Source organism: Notolepis coatsorum (assembly GCF_963971535.1).
Source record: "Notolepis coatsorum genome assembly, chromosome: 11".
NCBI lineage: Eukaryota > Metazoa > Chordata > Actinopteri > Aulopiformes > Paralepididae > Notolepis > Notolepis coatsorum.
Genome location: NC_140175.1, coordinates 20,014,115 through 20,033,943, shown reverse-complemented (window position 1 = coordinate 20,033,943; position 19,829 = coordinate 20,014,115). Strand labels below are relative to the sequence as shown.

General features: G+C 44.1%; 1 protein-coding gene across 1 annotated transcript in view; it reads right to left on the bottom strand.

Moving 5' to 3' along the window:
* fam169ab (family with sequence similarity 169 member Ab) overlaps window positions 1-19,071 on the bottom strand; it is a gene marked incomplete at its 3' end in the record, with an annotated part of 44,878 nt that extends 25,807 nt beyond the window's left edge. Inside the window, exons 1-2 of the mRNA XM_084324809.1 lie at window positions 18,948-19,071; window positions 2,329-2,465 (exon numbers count right to left, since the gene is read on the bottom strand). Of these exons, the coding sequence (XP_084180935.1) occupies window positions 2,329-2,463 (135 nt within the window). The 5' untranslated portion in view covers window positions 2,464-2,465; window positions 18,948-19,071. The remainder of the gene's footprint in view (window positions 1-2,328; window positions 2,466-18,947) is intronic.
* Between the last annotated feature and the right edge of the window lie 758 nt (window positions 19,072-19,829).

Below are 19,829 nucleotides of genomic sequence, written 5' to 3'. Positions count from 1 at the left end.
GATGGATGGATGACACTATCCTACACTAGTTAGTTATGTGCTGGACATATGGATGGATGGATAACACTCTCCTACACTAGTTAGCTATGAGCTGGACATATGGATGGATGGATGACACTATCCTACACTAGTTAGTTATGAGCTGGACATATGGATGGATGGATGGATGGATGGATAATACTATCCTACACTAGTTAGCTATGAGCTGGACATATGGATGGATGGATGGATGGATGGATGGATGGATAATACTATCCTACACTAGTTAGCTATGAGCTGGACATATGGATGGATGGATAACACTCTCCTACACTAGTTAGTTATGAGCTGGACATATGGATGGATGGATAACACTCTCCTACACTAGTTAGTTATGAGCTGGACATATGGATGGATGGACGGATGGATGGATGGATAATACTATCCTACACTAGTTAGCTATGAGCTGGACATATGGATGGATGGATAATACTATCCTACACTAGTTAGCTATGAGCTGGACATATGGATGGATGGATGACACTCTCCTACACTAGTTAGTTATGTGCTGGACATATGGATGGATGGATAACACTCTCCTACACTAGTTAGTTATGTGCTGGACATATGGATGGATGGATAACACTCTCCTACACTAGTTAGTTATGTGCTGGACATATGGATGGATGGATGACACTATCCTACACTAGTTAGTTATGTGCTGGACATATGGATGGATGGATGACACTCTCCTACACTAGTTAGTTATGTGCTGGACATATGGATGGATGGATGACACTCTCCTACACTAGTTAGTTATGAGCTGGACATATGGATGGATGGATGACACTATCCTACACTAGTTAGCTATGAGCTGGACATATGGATGGATGGATGACACTATCCTACACTAGTTAGCTATGAGCTGGACATATGGATGGATGGATGACACTCTCCTACACTAGTTAGCTATGTGCTGGACATATGGATGGATGGATGGATGACACTATCATACACTAGTTAGTTATGTGCTGGACATATGGATGGATGGATGACACTCTCCTACACTAGTTAGTTATGTGCTGGACATATGGATGGATGGATGACACTCTCCTACACTAGTTAGTTATGTGCTGGACATATGGATGGATGGATGACACTATCCTACACTAGTTAGTTATGTGCTGGACATATGGATGGATGGATGACACTATCCTACACTAGTTAGTTATGTGCTGGACATATGGATGGATGGATGACACTCTCCTACACTAGTTAGTTATGTGCTGGACATATGGATGGATGGATGACACTATCCTACACTAGTTAGTTATGTGCTGGACATATGGATGGATGGATAACACTCTCCTACACTAGTTAGTTATGTGCTGGACATATGGATGGATGGATGACACTCTCCTACACTAGTTAGTTATGTGCTGGACATATGGATGGATGGATGACACTCTCCTACACTAGTTAGTTATGTGCTGGACATATGGATGGATGGATGACACTATCCTACACTAGTTAGTTATGTGCTGGACATATGGATGGATGGATAACACTATCCAGTATCCTACAATAGTTAGTTATGTGCTGGATAGGGATGTCCCGATCCGATCACATGATCGGGGCCGATCACGTGATTTTCCGAAGATCGGGATCAAAAAATAAAGAAATAAAAAAGCTGACATTTTTTTTTCATTATTCAACAAACATGACCATGTTCACGTCTTAAACTCATACTACGGCCTTAGTTTTGGTTTTAAATTGCATATCATCATTCATTTATTTATTGTCACACAGAGCAGAAGAATTTTGCCAAAACAAACCACACCCTCTCAGACACAAATTAAATTTTTCATTCAAGCGAGGCATTGCAATCCTTGACATAAATCATTTGATGTATAATTAAATGCGTTTGGGTCTGAGAGTGTGGCTGGATACTATTGGTTTGTTTTGGCAAAATTCTTCTGCTCTGTGTGACAATAAATAAATGAATGATGATATGCAATTTAAAACCAAAACTAAGGCCTCAGTATGAGTTTAAGACGTGAACATGGTCATGTTTGTTGAATAAACATTTTTTATTTTAATTTTTTTATCGGATCGGGAAATATCGGTATCGGTAGATACTCAAAATCACATGATCGGGATCGGATCGGGAGCAAAAAAACATGATCGGGACATCCCTAGTGCTGGACGTATGGATGGATGACACTATCCTACACTACTACAAGGAACATTATCATACATAGAACATTAGTATCATACAGATAGAACACTATCATACATAGAACATTATCGTGTGTGTGTGTGCTCGTCGTGCACGTGTCCTCCACCCACCTTCCTGTGGTTGTTCAGGGTGAGGCTCTGGGCCTTGTCCGGGGTGACGTAGCGGAGCTCGGCCAGGTAGGCCTCCGCTTCCTGCTCCAGCTCCTCGTGGCTCACCAGCCCCAAGACATCCACAGGGAACTCCATCCCTACAGGGAGAGAGAGAGGAGAGGACCAGGGCTCCATCAACACAGAGAGGACCAGGGCTCCATCAGTCACAGAGAGGACCAGGGCTCCATCAGTCACAGAGAGGACCAGGGCTCCATCAGTCACAGAGAGAGGACACTGTCTCCATCAACACACAGAGAGGACACTGTCTCCATCAACACACGGAGAGGACCAGGGCTCCATCAACACAGAGAGAGGACCAGGGCTCCATCAACACAGAGAGAGGACACTGTCTCCATCAACACAGAGAGGACACTGTCTCCATCAACACACAGAGAGAGGACCAGGGCTCCATCAACACAGAGAGAGGACACTGTCTCCATCAACACAGAGAGGACACTGTCTCCATCAACACACAGAGAGAGGACACTGTCTCCATCAACACACAGAGAGAGGACACTGTCTCCATCAACACACAGAGAGGACACTGTCTCCATCAACACACAGAGAGAGGACACTGTCTCCATCAACACACAGAGAGAGGACACTGTCTCCATCAACACACAGAGGACACTGTCTCCATCAACACAGAGAGGACACTGTCTCCATCAACACAGAGAGGACACTGTCTCCATCAACACACAGAGGACACTGTCTCCATCAACACACAGAGGACACTGTCTCCATCAACACACACAGAGAGAGGACACTGTCTCCATCAACACAGAGAGAGGACACTGTCTCCATCAACACACAGAGGACACTGTCTCCATCAACACAGAGAGGACACTGTCTCCATCAACACAGAGGACACTGTCTCCATCAACACAGAGAGAGGACACTGTCTCCATCAACACACAGAGGACACTGTCTCCATCAACACACAGAGGACACTGTCTCCATCAACACAGAGAGAGGACACTGTCTCCATCAACACACAGAGAGAGAGGACACTGTCTCCATCAACACACAGAGGACACTGTCTCCATCAACACACAGAGGACACTGTCTCCATCAACACACAGAGAGGACACTGTCTCCATCAACACACAGAGAGGGGACACTGTCTCCATCAACACAGAGAGAGGACACTGTCTCCATCAACACACAGAGGACACTGTCTCCATCAACACACAGAGAGGACACTGTCTCCATCAACACAGAGAGAGGACACTGTCTCCATCAACACAGAGAGAGAGGACACTGTCTCCATCAACACACAGAGGACACTGTCTCCATCAACACACAGAGAGGACACTGTCTCCATCAACACAGAGAGAGGACACTGTCTCCATCAACACACAGAGAGAGGACACTGTCTCCATCAACACACAGAGAGAGGACACTGTCTCCATCAACACACACAGAGGACACTGTCTCCATCAACACAGAGAGAGAGGACACTGTCTCCATCAACACACAGAGAGGACACTGTCTCCATCAACACAGAGAGGACACTGTCTCCATCAACACAGAGAGGACACTGTCTCCATCAACACAGAGAGGACACTGTCTCCATCAACACACAGAGAGGACACTGTCTCCATCAACACAGAGAGAGGACACTGTCTCCATCAACACAGAGAGGACACTGTCTCCATCAACACACACAGAGGACACTGTCTCCATCAACACAGATATTTTTTTTGCATTTTCGTTTTAGTTCGTTCGTTTTTTTGCGTTTTTGTTTTAGTTCGTACATTTTTTTGCGTTCTTTTTTTTGCGTTCGTTTTTTTTCTTTCGTTTTTTTTGCGTTTTTGTTTTAGTTCATTCGTTTTTTTGGGTTAGTTTTTGTGCGTTTTCGTTTTAGTTCGTTCGTTTTTTGGGTTCGTTTTTTTGCGTTTTAGTTCGTAAATTTTTTTGCATTATTTTTTTTGCGTTCGTTTTTTTTCATTTGTTTTTTTGCGTTTTTGTTTTAGTTCGTAAATTTTTTTGCGTTCTTTTTTTTGCGTTTGTTTTTTTTCTTTCGTTTTTTTGCGTTTTTGTCTTAGTTCATTCGTTTTTTTGGGTTAGTTTTTTTGCGTTTTCGTTTTAGTTCGTAAATTTTTTTGCGTTCGTTTCTTTCGTTTTTTTTGCGTTTTCGTTTTAGTTCGTTCGTTTTTTGCGTTTTCGTTTTAGTTCGTTCGTTTTTTTGGGTTAGTTTTTTTGCGTTTTCGTTTTAGTTCGTAAATTTTTTTGCATTCTTTTTTTTGCGTTCGTTTTTTTTCTTTCGTTTTTTTGCGTTTTTGTTTTAGTTCATTCGTTTTTTTGGGTTCTTTTTTTTGCGTTCGTTTTTTTTCTTTCGTTTTTTTTGCGTTTTTGTTTTAGTTCATTCGTTTTTTTGGGTTAGTTTTTGTGCGTTTTCGTTTTAGTTCGTTCGTTTTTTGGGTTCGTTTTTTTGCGTTTTAGTTCGTAAATTTTTTTGCATTATTTTTTTTGCGTTCGTTTTTTTTCATTTGTTTTTTTGCGTTTTTGTTTTAGTTCGTAAATTTTTTTGCATTCTTTTTTTTGCGTTCGTTTTTTTTCGTTCGTTTTTTTGCGTTTTCGTTTTAATTCGTTCGTTTTTTTGCGTTTTTGTTTTAGTTCGTTCGTTTTTTTTGGGTTAGTTTTTTTGCGTTTTCGAGGACACTGTCTCCATCAACACACAGAGGACACTGTCTCCATCAACACAGAGAGGACACTGTCTCCATCAACACACAGAGGACACTGTCTCCATCAACACACAGAGAGAGGACACTGTCTCCATCAACACACAGAGAGGACACTGTCTCCATCAACACAGAGAGGACACTGTCTCCATCAACACAGAGAGGACACTGTCTCCATCAACACAGAGGACACTGTCTCCATCAACACAGAGAGGACACTGTCTCCATCAACACACACAGAGAGGACACTGTCTCCATCAACACACAGAGGACACTGTCTCCATCAACACACAGAGAGAGGACACTGTCTCCATCAACACACAGAGGACACTGTCTCCATCAACACACAGAGGACACTGTCTCCATCAACACACAGAGGACACTGTCTCCATCAACACACAGAGAGGACACTGTCTCCATCAACACACAGAGAGGACACTGTCTCCATCAACACACAGAGGACACTGTCTCCATCAACACACAGAGAGAGGACACTGTCTCCATCAACACACAGAGAGAGGACACTGTCTCCATCAACACACAGAGAGAGGACACTGTCTCCATCAACACACAGAGAGAGGACACTGTCTCCATCAACACACAGAGAGAGGACACTGTCTCCATCAACACACAGAGAGAGAGGACACTGTCTCCATCAACACACAGAGAGAGGACACTGTCTCCATCAACACACAGAGAGAGGACACTGTCTCCATCAACACACAGAGAGGACACTGTCTCCATCAACACACAGAGAGAGGACACTGTCTCCATCAACACACAGAGAGAGGACACTGTCTCCATCAACACACAGAGAGAGGACACTGTCTCCATCAACACAGAGAGGACACTGTCTCCATCAACACAGAGAGAGGACACTGTCTCCATCAACACACAGAGAGGACACTGTCTCCATCAACACAGAGAGGACACTGTCTCCATCAACACACAGAGGACACTGTCTCCATCAACACAGAGAGAGGACACTGTCTCCATCAACACACAGAGAGAGGACACTGTCTCCATCAACACAGAGAGGACACTGTCTCCATCAACACACAGAGAGAGAGGACACTGTCTCCATCAACACACACAGAGGACACTGTCTCCATCAACACAGAGAGAGGACACTGTCTCCATCAACACAGAGAGAGGACACTGTCTCCATCAACACACAGAGAGGACACTGTCTCCATCAACACACAGAGGACACTGTCTCCATCAACACACAGAGGACACTGTCTCCATCAACACAGAGAGGACACTGTCTCCATCAGTCATAGAGAGGACACTGTCTCCATCAACACACAGAGAGGACACTGTCTCCATCAACACACAGAGAGGACACTGTCTCCATCAACACACAGAGGACACTGTCTCCAGATATTTTTTTTGCATTTTCGTTTTAGTTCGTTCGTTTTTTTGCGTTTTTGTTTTAGTTCGTTCGTTTTTTGGGTTCGTTTTTTTGCGTTTTAGTTCGTACATTTTTTTGCATTATTTTTTTTGCGTTCGTTTTTTTTCATTTGTTTTTTTGCGTTTTTGTTTTAGTTCGTAAATTTTTTTGCATTATTTTTTTTGCGTTCGTTTTTTTTCTTTCGTTTTTTTGCGTTTTCGTTTTAGTTCGTTCGTTTTTTGCGTTTTTGTTTTAGTTCGTTCGTTTTTTTGGGTTAGTTTTTTTGCGTTTTCGTTTTAGTTCGTAAATTTTTTTGCGTTCATTTTTTCGTTCGTTTTTTTGCGTTTTCGTTTTAGTTCGTTCGTTTTTTGCGTTTTCGTTTTAGTTCGTTCGTTTTTTGCGTTTTTGTTTTAGTTCGTTAGTTTTTTTGCGTTTTCGTTTTAGTTCGTAAATTTTTTTGCGTTCTTTTTTTTCTTTCGTTTTTTTGCGTTTTCGTTTTAGTTCGTTCGTTTTTTGCGTTTTCGTTTTAGTTCGTTCGTTTTTTTCGGTTAGTTTTTTTGCGTTTTCGTTTTTGTTCGTACATTTTTTTGCATTCTTTTTTTTGCGTTCGTTTTTTTCGTTCGTTTTTTGGCGTTTTCGTTTTAATTCGTTCGTTTTTTTGCGTTTTTGTTTTAGTTCGTTCGTTTTTTTTTGGTTAGTTTTTTTGCGTTTTCGACACTGGAGGACACTGTCTCCATCAACACACAGAGGACACTGTCTCCATCAACACAGAGAGGACACTGTCTCCATCAACACACAGAGGACACTGTCTCCATCAACACACAGAGGACACTGTCTCCATCAACACACACAGAGGACACTGTCTCCATCAACACAGAGAGGACACTGTCTCCATCAACACAGAGAGGACACTGTCTCCATCAACACAGAGAGGACACTGTCTCCATCAACACAGAGAGGACACTGTCTCCATCAACACAGAGAGGACACTGTCTCCATCAACACACAGAGGACACTGTCTCCATCAACACACAGAGAGGACACTGTCTCCATCAACACACACAGAGGACACTGTCTCCATCAACACAGAGAGGACACTGTCTCCATCAACACAGAGAGAGGACACTGTCTCCATCAACACAGAGAGGACACTGTCTCCATCAGTCAACACAGAGAGGACACTGTCTCCATCAACACAGAGAGAGGACACTGTCTCCATCAACACACAGAGAGGACACTGTCTCCATCAACACAGAGAGGACACTGTCTCCATCAACACACACAGAGGACACTGTCTCCATCAACACACAGAGAGGACACTGTCTCCATCAACACAGAGAGAGAGGACACTGTCTCCATCAACACACACAGAGGACACTGTCTCCATCAACACACACAGAGGACACTGTCTCCATCAACACACAGAGAGAGGACACTGTCTCCATCAACACACAGAGAGGACACTGTCTCCATCAACACACAGAGAGGACGCCGTCACCAGCAACATAGAGGACACTACAGTAGTAGCCATACTGGCCAGCAGTTTAATAAACTAAGAGTAGGTAAGGGAATCAAGGGATATGTACAGAAATATAGATATAGTAGCAGATATGTAAAAAGCAGGTACAGTATGTACAAACAGATGTGGATATGCAACAATGACCGCACGCCCGGTAGGGTTGGGCACCGAAAACTGGTTCTAATAGGAACCGGTTCCTAACTTCCGGTTCTGGAACCAGAAGTAACATATTTGCATTTAGATTCTTAAAAAAAAAAAAAAAAATTACTTTGTTAATTAATACCCTAGTTACAGTATAGCAACCAAATGAAACTATCAAGTCAACTGAAAATGTGAATAGTATGAAAAAAACTTAAGATTTTTCAAAAAAAAAAAAAAAAAAAATCTCCTGCGAAATAAGCTGTGACCCGTTTTGACCTGCACCTCAAAGAATCGGAATCGAGAATCGTTTAGAACAGGAATCGATATGGAGAATCGGAATCAGAACCGGAATCGTTCAAATCCAAACGATGCCCAACCCTAACGCCCGGCATCAGTAGTGTGTGCCACCTCCAGCTCTTCAAACAGAACATGTGACAACAATACTATAATTAGACTAGATTACACATTCAGCAGTTCCTGGACATTACAGAGCTACAAGACGAGCTGGGGGCGACCGTGGCTCAGGAGGTAGAGCAGTAAACAGTCAGAAGGCTCCCGGTTAGATCACAGCTCCTCCCCGGCAGTGTGTCGAAGTGTCCTTGAGCAAGGCACTGACTGAACCCCTAACTGCTCCCGATGAGCAGGTTGGCACCTTGCATGGTTGCCTCCTCCCGTCGGTGTGTGAGTGAATGGGTGAATGTGGGGCATGCAGTAAGCACTTTGGATAAAAGCTCTATATATAAATGCAGTCTATTTACCATTTACAAGACGTGGATCTAGTGACGCATCACATTAGCTAAACATCTTAAAATGGGACAGCCAATCACAGGAAAGAAGACTTCGGTATATTAATTATTATACTTATGATATAACTTTCACTTCCTCTTTTGAGACAATGTCTGGGGATATCATTGGTCTCTGAGAGGTAAATAATAGGCTTATAAAATGTATAGATGCTCAACTCTCAGTAGGCTGAGGGGCGTGGCCTTCTGTTCACTATAGATGCTCAACTCTCAGTAGGCTGAGGGGGCGTGGCCTTCTGTTCACTATAGATGCTCAACTCTCAGTAGGCTGAGGGGGCGTGGCCTTCTGTTCACTATAGATGCTCAACTCTCAGTAGGCTGAGGGGGCGTGGCCTTCTGTTCACTATAGATGCTCAACTCTCAGTAGGCTGAGGGGGCGTGGCCTTCTGTTCACTATAGATGCTCAACTCTCAGTAGGCTGAGGGGGCGTGGCCTTCTGTTCACTATAGATGCTCAACTCTCAGTAGGCTGAGGGGGCGTGGCCTTCTGTTCACTATAGATGAGTAACTCTCAGTAGGCTGAGGGGGCGTGGCCTTCTGTTCACTACGCAATTATGCCACAATAATGTGGAACGCCCTACCTACCCACGGCCGTAAAGGAATGTGAATCCCAACCATCCTTCAAAACTGCTCTCAAAGGCTGCAATTAGAAAGTGGCCCCGGTAAATGTCCAAATTTGGCTCGATTCTTGGCTCCGTTGTTTAGAATGTGGCCCGTACAGTAGGTGAATAATAGGCTTATAAAATGTGTAAACAAACCAAAAGAAACTTCAGAGGAATAAGGCCTGAACTGGAATACTCAAAAGCGTGTGTATCAGAAGAAAGACACGGGTGGCATCTGTATTCAATTCAAACTATTTTATTTCTCCCCCCCCCCTCCCCCCCCCAATTTGAGCTCTGAAGGCCATCTGGACTGTGTTAAAAACTATGGGGGGCACCACCCATATACAGAGACACAGAGACACAGAGAGGTTCTAATGATGACTATATGTGTGCATGTACAACAAGCACACACACATACACGCGTGTGCATGTAAGCACACACACTCACACACATCTCTCAGCACACACACCTCTAATTGGCAGCCCTCACCTCCTCGGCGAACCTGTTGTGTTTTAAGCCTGGAGACGGAATGAAACACCTCCCCGTCCCCGTCCGCTCCTACCCAGCTACCTCTGCACTGCGCGGCTTGTCACACCACCCGGTAACACCGCCGGTAACACCAGACCCCCGGTGTGCCGGCCCCCTGTCTCCGTCCCCAGACTGCTGGCCTCGAGCCCAGCTGTCTGGCTGTCGGCACCGTGGGGGGGGGGGGGCAGGGAGAACAGGGGGCCAGAGGAGGAGAGCGAGCAGGGGGGGCGGGCAGGCAAGCAGGGGCCAGAGGAGGAGAGCGAGCAGGGGGCCAGAGGAGGAGAGCGAGCAGGGGGCCAGAGGAGGAGAGCGAGCAGGGGGCCAGAGGAGGAGAGCGAGCAGGGGGCCAGAGGAGGAGAGCGAGCAGGGGGCCAGAGGAGGAGAGCGAGCAGGGATGCTCAACGAACAATAACACTATGTAACAACCATCAAATGCACTCACAGCACACACATCCACACTCACTTTAAACAAACAACTCACTGCAGCACCCACTCTACACACTTTAGAACACCTAAACACACTTTATATTTATTGGCAAAGAATTTGCACTACAACAACCCATACCTCATTACACCTTACTGCATTTTTGGATCCCGAACCCCACTTCCTACGTAGCGATGATGTTGGTGATCGTTGAGAAAGAGTCATTTCTGTTCCTCGCTGGCCTCAAACCAACACAAAGTCAAATGGGGTCAAGCTGAGGCACTGAACCTTACTGAAGCTCACTGCACCTTACTGAAGCTCACTGCACCTTACTGAAGCTCACTGCACCTTACTGAAGCTCACTGCACCTTACTGAAGCTCACTGCACCTTACTGAAGCTCACTGCACCTTACTGAAGCTCACTGCACCTCACTGAAGCTCACTGCACCTTACTGAAGCTCACTGCACCTTACTGAAGCTCACTGCACCTCACTGAAGCTCACTGCACCTTACTGAAGCTCACTGCACCTCACTGAAGCTCACTGCACCTCACTGAAGCTCACTGCACCTTACTGAAGCTCACTGCACCTTACTGAAGCTCACTGCACCTCACTGAAGCTCACTGCACCTTACTGAAGCTCACTGCATCGTACTGAAGCTCACTGCACCTTACTGAACCTCACTGCACCTCACTGAAGCTCACTGCACCGTACTGAAGCTCACTGCACCTTACTGAACCTCACTGCACCCCTTACTGAAGCTCACTGCACCTCACTGAAGCTCACTGCACCTTACTGAAGCTCACTGAAGCTCACTGCACCTTACTGAAGCTCACTGCACCGTACTGAAGCTCACTGCACCTTACTGAAGCTCACTGCACCTTACTGAAACTCACTGCACCGTACTGAAGCTCACTGCACCGTACTGAAGCTCACTGCAGCTCACTTAACCGTACTGAAGCTCACTATAATCGAAATAAAAAAAAATTAAACAATTTTTTTTTTGTATTGACCTATAGTCCGAATCAGGTCCCCCAGCCACATTTGTGTATTCAACATTTTTGAGGGAATTAACTGATAGAAAATTTATCGAAAATGAATCTCGTGGTCAAATGAAGAGATTTCATGATGCATTGAATCGTTGCCTGAATAATAATAATCAAAATTAATCGTTACACCCCTAGTGTCTTCAGATCATGTCCTCAAATTATGAAATTATTCTAGAATAAACATTGTTTATGGTTCATGCCTTAACTAGGTCCCTTAGATCTTCAGATCAGGAGCTCTCGGCTGTTCCAATGTCTACTAGGCTAAAACATTAGACCTTGTAGAGGCTTACAGTACAGGCTGAAGCATTAGACATAAACAAAAAGGTCTGGTTATCGTTGTTGTTCCTACGTGCTTTGTCTGCTCCACCATGTCCTATCTTGGATCAATACCTTGTGTTTTAAGTTTTGAAGGGAGAAGGGTCCCAGGCCCGTTGTCTTTACATTACTGTGTCACACTATTTGTGATGGGCTTCTCTGATATTGTGGTTGGACCATCACATAATACCCTGTATGGGAAACACTGGCTCTGATTAGATGAACGGGGGTGATGGGTTTGGATGTAGCCTATAGGTGGATGTGATCATAATAGATTGCTTGGGTTCAACCCCAGTACAGTAATGTTACACTATAACCATGACCCTTTACTTCTAATACCCTCAGAGTACATTGTACTATAATTACTATTGCACTTGACTGTTAAATTTTCACTCTGGTTGGACGCCAAACTTCTTTTCGTTGTACTGTACTTGTTGTGCTGCATGATTGATGACAATACATTTGTTTAATCTAATTTGTCTAATCTAATCCAATTCGTTTGTGGCCAACAATCCTCAGCTAGTATGAGGAACAGCATGGATTGTGTTGAGAAAGGGAGTCTACCGACGGACAAGATCATTGCTAAGTAGTCAAATAGGCCAAAAATCTGAACCATCCCTTTAATGACAATCCCTTTAATGGTTGTGATTCTAGAGTCTAGAGTTTATGCACATCATTGCATGACTATTCTAATGACGACGTAATTTGCCGTTCAATCTATACTATTTAGAGGTGGCCCGATTAAAGATACAGTACAATTATGATGTCACTCTTTCAGTTTCAGATGTATAATTTGATTGTTTTAAGTGTGGTGAAGTTGATGACTTGTCACCGCGGACACAATCGTGACGGTGACGAGCAGGGTCTACGCTCCTAGCAGTCATCACAGGGGGGCGTGACTGACATGCGAGCTATTTCCTTAGTGAGAACAGATGTTATGGGACATGAGCAGCATTCAAATAAAAACAGTACCTCTGGGTGCCCCCCTCCCTCCATGCCTATAGCTAGCTAGCCGTGCCGGACCCCTCCCCTCTGTTCGGCTGGAGGAAGTCGGTTCCAACTGGTTTGAACCGAATCTGATGTTGGGGTCGGCGCACGTGTCAGCTGGTTACCTCAGGGGCACAGCCCACCTCTTCTGGAAACACGTTGTGATGCGGACTGGGAGAGAGGGACCGCTGGCATGGAGTATATACCTACTGACTGGAGCTGAGTCCATATAGTACCTACTGACTGGAGCAGAGTCCATATAGTACCTACCTACTGACTGGAGCTGAGTCCATATAGTACCTACTGACTGGAGCAGAGTCCATATAGTACCTACTGACTGGAGCAGAGTCCATATAGTACCTACTGACTGGAGCAGAGTCCATACATACACACACACAAATACATAGCTCACATACCTACACACACAAATACATACCCCCCCCCCCACACCACACAAATACATACCCCCCCCCCACACCACACAAATACATACCCCACATCTACACACACACAAATACATAGCTCACATACCTACACACACCACAAATACCCCACATACCTACACACAAATATATACCCCACATACCTACACACAAATATATACCCCACATACCTACACACACCACAAATACCCCACATACCTACACACAAATATATACCCCACACACAAATATATACCCCACATACCTACACACAAATATATACCCCACATACCTACACACACCACAAATACCCCACATACGTACACACAAATATATACCCCACACACATACCTCACACGTCTCTCACACACAAATACCCCCCCCCCCCCCCCCCCCCATACACACAAATACATACTCCCCATCTCCCCACACACACAAACATACATTACCTACACACACACACACACACAAATACATACCCCATACATACCCCCCGGCCCCAACACACACAACATATCAGACCTGGGGGGCATTTTTCAAGAAGCTGGCAGTCAAGCCAGATCACTTAAAAACTCTGAAATCGACACGTTTACGTTTAGTAAACAATGACTGTCTGTTTGTAGGTAAAACTCTGCTTCCGAGAGCAAACCACCTGAGCATGTTTCAGGGAAGAGCTTCCAGGACGCTGGTCCAGGATCAGTCCTGAGTCAAACCATGCGACGTCCCCACGTCTTCATGTCCCCGGAGTCTCTCCCCAAAAAATGCACATCGTCACCTTTCTTAAAACAGTGGCTTATGTCAATATTGTACAAGTTGAGAAAAACTTAATAAATTGAGCCGAATATATGATATGTAATGTATTAATCGTTTCACAACTGCGTAGGAACAGCATGTTCTTTTCAAATAAGGATGTAGGCAATTCTACCAGAGGTGGCCAGCATCATGAAGAGATGACTTTGGCAACAACATAATTTAAGAATTTTTTTTTTAAAGAAGGTGACAACATGAAGCTTGGTTTTGGAAGCAGTTCGGTCTAAGATACCATTTTGCCATTGAACGAAATAAAGTGAGTCAATAAGACAATAACCAATAAATAATGCGTTGATATGATAACATGGCCACAAATAACAACAATTGGGACAACTTGTTTGAAACGTCAAGAATAATACTCTTCTTCCACTTCGTTTCTCAAAGCAGGCCGACTGGTCGTCCAGCTCTGACTGGGATAAACCCCCCCCAGGCAGTGGCGTCTCCTAATCCACACAAACACCAGCTCCACACCGACATTCCACCGGCTTCGCTCACATAGGATGCTGGTTGTGCAGCAGTGGGCGTGGCACTAGAATGTTGTGGCCCTGCAGAAGTGCTGTTACCCCGAGAGCCCCCTCTCCCTCATTCTGCCCCGACATGTCGTCTGGTAAACACAACAAAACGCATTCAGGCGGATTTTACCCGGATCCTACAGGCTTAAAAACAAGAAATAAACTTGAGTAAATAATGTCTGTGTTCAAAACTATGTACCTTAAAACATAACCCAAAACATAAGAAATTATAGTAACAACTAGGGCTGGGCGATTCTTGCAAAAAATGTGAATCACGATTTTTCTCTCTAAAAAATGAGATCACGATTCTCTAGCACGATTCTTATTTTTTTTCAATAAAATCATTTATTGCACTCTTTTCTTAAACGGACAACATAACATAATATCAAAGTGCTCGACTTAAACTTAAACATATATGAAAGTGCTCGACTTAAACTTAAAAGTCTCTCGTAACATACAAAATAACTCAAGTCAGAATCGTCATCATTTAAAAAAGTAAAGTAAAAAAATATATATATAAAAAAAAATTATACATTTTTTTTTCAATTGTTTTAATAAAATAAATATCATAATTTAGAAATGAGATTGCATAGGTCTATGAATCGAGATCGATTTTTTTTTCTTTCGATTAATTGCCCAGCCCTAATAACAACAACGAGGGTAAACAAACAACCTTAGGGCTGTGCGGTGACAGTATGTAGAGAGATCCATAGCTACAACAACCACCTACCCTGTGTAGTTGACGCCTGCATAGTGCTGAGCAGTGTGTTACATAAGTTTCCTCTTTGCGCTATACATTGGCAAAGACAGGAAACAGGTCCCCAGCCGAGAGGCCCAGAACTGGTTCACACTGGTGCATATAGAATGTGTGATGTCACACACAGGCACGAGCAGAGATAAGAGAGCTCTGTTCCTGCCGCGCACATGTGTGTGTGTGTGTACCATGTACTGCATACCATGTCCGGTGCTACATGTGTTGTTTTGTTGCCCGAGGACAACAGTGGAAAGTTGACCGTCTCTCACACGCACACAGACGGGATTATTTTGCACAATGAGGCTGTGTTATTTAAACTCATGTATACCTAAAGGTCCGTACACACGCACACACATGCCATGCACGGGGACACACACATGCACGCCCGGTATGACATTCCTCAGCCTCCCTCCCCCTACAAGGTCCAACCCCTGAACCGCGACCCTCACCCACACAAAGCTCTTGTGACTTTTGCCTGGCCAGAGCAAAGAGCTGAGAGATCAGGTTATACACACTGTGACAAATCTAATCAATCAACTAACTATAACCTTAACCACACCACGGTTACCTTAAACTAACCATAACCACAGTTACCTTAAACTAGCCATAACCCTAACCACATTGTTACCTTAAAGTTTAAACTAACTAACCCATAACATTAACCACACTGTTATGTGGGAGAATTGTTCCCGGAGTAATCAAATGTAGACAGTCAGGTAGGCTTGAACAAACATGGGTTTAATACCAAAGCAGGTTCAGGAGAATCAAAGAGTTACAGCAGGATGACTCAGAGAGTACACTGGCCGAGTGTCCCCCAACTGAGCTCCGGATCAACCATTGTGGTCACATTTTTATATACAGTCTATACAGGAGGGGCAAAAGGTGTGTCCATTGTCAGTGGTCAAACTGGAAAGGTGGGTGATTGGTCTGTTCCATGGGGGGGATTTCGGGTCCATGGAGGGGGGGGGTTGATGTATTTCGGGGTGGTTTGTCTGGAATGGTGAGTGGTGTGGTTTGTTCTGTCTCAGAGGGGGGCTTGAGGTGGTGAAGGGGTGGCTGGACAGGACAGGTGAGGGGTGAGGGGTCTTTGGACACAAAGGAGGGTGGGGACGTCTTTTGTCTTCATGTTGGTGGTAGGAGATGATGAGTTTCATTCTCTCAGTTACCCCACACACACACACACACACCAAGTTTCAATTTGAATTATCTTTTGGCCTTCCCACGAGCATGAAAACAAGATAAATCGAGATGAAAGTATTATTGTGCCACATGCCGTGTGTTGCTCTCATTTTGTTGTGTCTTAAAACGCAGCACACTCTTCCTTCACATCTTGTGAAGGATGACAGAAAGGCAGCCTTTGGTCGAGAAGAAAGGTAAACAAATTCAGTCGTCCATCACATGATGATGTTCTCAAAACCACTGAGTGATCTTTTTTAATAATTGTGATTTCAATATCAATCAAAATAGTCGTTATTATGATTTTGCCATAAACTAGCAGCTGCCTAACGCATGCACACAGAGCATCTCCAAATTAATACGTCCAACGTGTAGTGGACTACATGATCCCTGATAAATTAGCTCTGCATTAGCCCCTTTCGTGACTTTCGGTTTCAAACCGAAAGTCACGAAAGGGGCTAGCTCTGCATCAGCATTAGAATCAACTAATACAACAACATCTAGCACAAGGATGACCACTGCACACACAGTCATGGCCAAAATACCCTCAAGAAATACCATCAAGAAAAACAATACAACTCCACTGAGTGCAATAAGCCAGATCAGACCGACCAAGTCTGCTCGTGACAACAAATCTAACGCGTTTGTTTTTATAAATAGTTAGAATCTTAATATGGTCGATGTGATGTTGACAGAGTGTAAAAAAATTTTTATCAGGGTTGTTTTCCCAGAGTTGTTCAGCGTCGCTTGCCTCAGCTTGTAGTCCGAGGGCCTCGCAGCCCTACCAAAAAAAATAAAAGACAGACAAACATCCACCCAAACACAAGCTCAGTGTCAGAGCCCATCACCAGTGAGGCGGCAGGAGCCGCCAGGGCGTTTCAGGACTCGCTGCTGCGTTCATTCATTCATTCTCAATCTCTCACTTCAATTACTGAGTACTTCTCCTCTGAAAGCATAACTGACAGGGATGTCCCGGTCGATTCCACTTTTTTCTCTCTCGCCAGACCAAGTACAAGTACTTGCATTCGGGTACTTGCCGATACGGAGTACCGATATGAGTACCGATATGAGTAGCCTACTTAACGATACGGTTACAGTTCCGACGATGACACTGTTGCTGACATTTGAAGTTAAAATACAAACAAACATGGCACCGAGTAGTAGTATCAAGAGTCATTTTGGGAGTACAAGTACATATATACTTATTGTATATCTACCCACATCCGTCTGTACATACCTGCAATATAATCCTTTTTACACATCTGTACTATATCTACATATCCCTTACCTACTCTTACTAGTTATTTTTTTAAATAAGTGTTAAATAGCTCTACATTCCGACAGACATCTCTGATATATTAGAGTGTTTGGTCAGTAACATGGATCTCCCAGTCCCTCCGTTCTGCAGTAAAACACAAAATATACATTTCCTGGTATCCCTTCCAACTTTATTCAATCAGAACCCTAGATATTTTGTACTTATTTCAAGAAGTCCCATCAAGCCACATTTGCTTACTGCACTGGCAGATTATTTTACTTGTTTCGAGCATATTTATATTTCTTATTTTTGTCAGACCATTTTTTTGCAGTGTGGAGTTCTCTCTCCTGATTGGATTAAGTGGGAATCCGTGTTACTGACCAAACACTACATCAGTGAAAGGAATGTAGAGTTTGTAGACCACTTGTTTATACACATTTAAAAAACCATCAAGAAAAACACTTACAGCTCCTTTAATCACTCTGAATCATGTCAGCCATGTACATTTAACATGTCTATACTTATATGACAAATAATCAGAAATGGGTGGAGACAGATCCCTGACAAAACAGCACTAGTAAAGGCCACCATCATTAGCCATTTTCAACATGATCCCCCTGGCAACCCTGAGGGCATTGCCCTCATAAATGGGCATCAACCGGAGACTAGTATTAACGCAGGTCAAGGGAATTAAGGCTCGATTTTCTGGTAAAAGCTAACAAGAAAACGAGCAGAAAGTTGTAGCCTCCCAGGGGGGCGGGGCAGCAGAGGAATTAATGCCAAAAAAATCCTCCGATTTGACCCAAATAAAATATCACTGTGTAATATATATATATATATCTTTTTTTTAAATCAAAATCGGGTCACTCCTAGCTCCAGCTGCTATGCCCACTGTTCAGGAGCATAATATCCTGCCGGCATAGCCTGCTGCTGCTACACCACCAGGCCGCGATGGGTCCTCCTGGTGAGAGAGAGCTACTGTACTGTACTGACATGCAGCAGCGGCGACCCAACTACAAACAGCGTCTGTGAGCCTGTTACTGTCTTCAGTAGCTGCGTGCTAATCCTGCTACCAGCTTTTATATTATCATACACAATAAATTATGCAATGCCTTTCCGACTGACGAGCACAACAAAAGAGTGCTGGGAAAGAAACGCACAAGAGCAGATATCTTATTCTTACATGGAGAGATTGATGACTCACCTTAACCGCTGATGCTGCCGAAGTAAAAAAAAAAAAGCTGCGTGTTGTTTGCGGCGGACCGCGTTGCGCCTCTTGTCCGCTCTCTCTACAGCCCTCAGCGCGACGCCGCGCACGCTCCTCCGTGATGCGCGCTCCTTTCGGGTCTCTGAGAATGTGCTGCATGACTTGCAGTTGAAACCGACAAACAAACTAGTCTACCCACAAATACATGTACAATTAATCTTTCAGGCTCATTAGATTAGATTCGCATGTATGTCATCATACAGCACAAGTAGACAAGTAGTGTACAACGAAAGGAAGTTTGGCATCCAACCAGACCAGAGTGCAAATGTAACAGTAAAGTGCAATAGTAATATACAATGTATACATAGGCTACAGGTGATTCATGGGTGTATAAAATATATAAAGTAGTACTATTAAGTAATAGTGCTAATCAGGTGTGTTGAGATCAGAGGCTCTGTGTAGGATTGTTAGTAACTGTCTAACTGTACATATGGCTGTTCACTCTAGTAAATGTTTACCTGCATATATATATATAATTGTTTCCACCAGTGACTGTCTAGTTGCATATATATCTGTTCCCACTGGAGGGCGCTCTAGGCGGAGCCACCCAGGTACTCTACCTTATGGCCAGTGGTGCAGTCGTAATATGGGAAATGCCCAAACGCCACGTGCACGCGCGCTCCCGCGCACGCGCATACATGTTCCCTTGATTGCACACAGAACAGATGATTATTATGCATAAATGTCTGGGACCGATTCGGGGAGGCCACGGTGGACCTGTTTGCGAGCAGACAGTCCCACCAGTGCCCCTTGTGGTTCTCGGTCAGTCGGAAGGACAACCCCCCCCTGGGGGTGGATGCCTTCTCGATGTATCCGTGG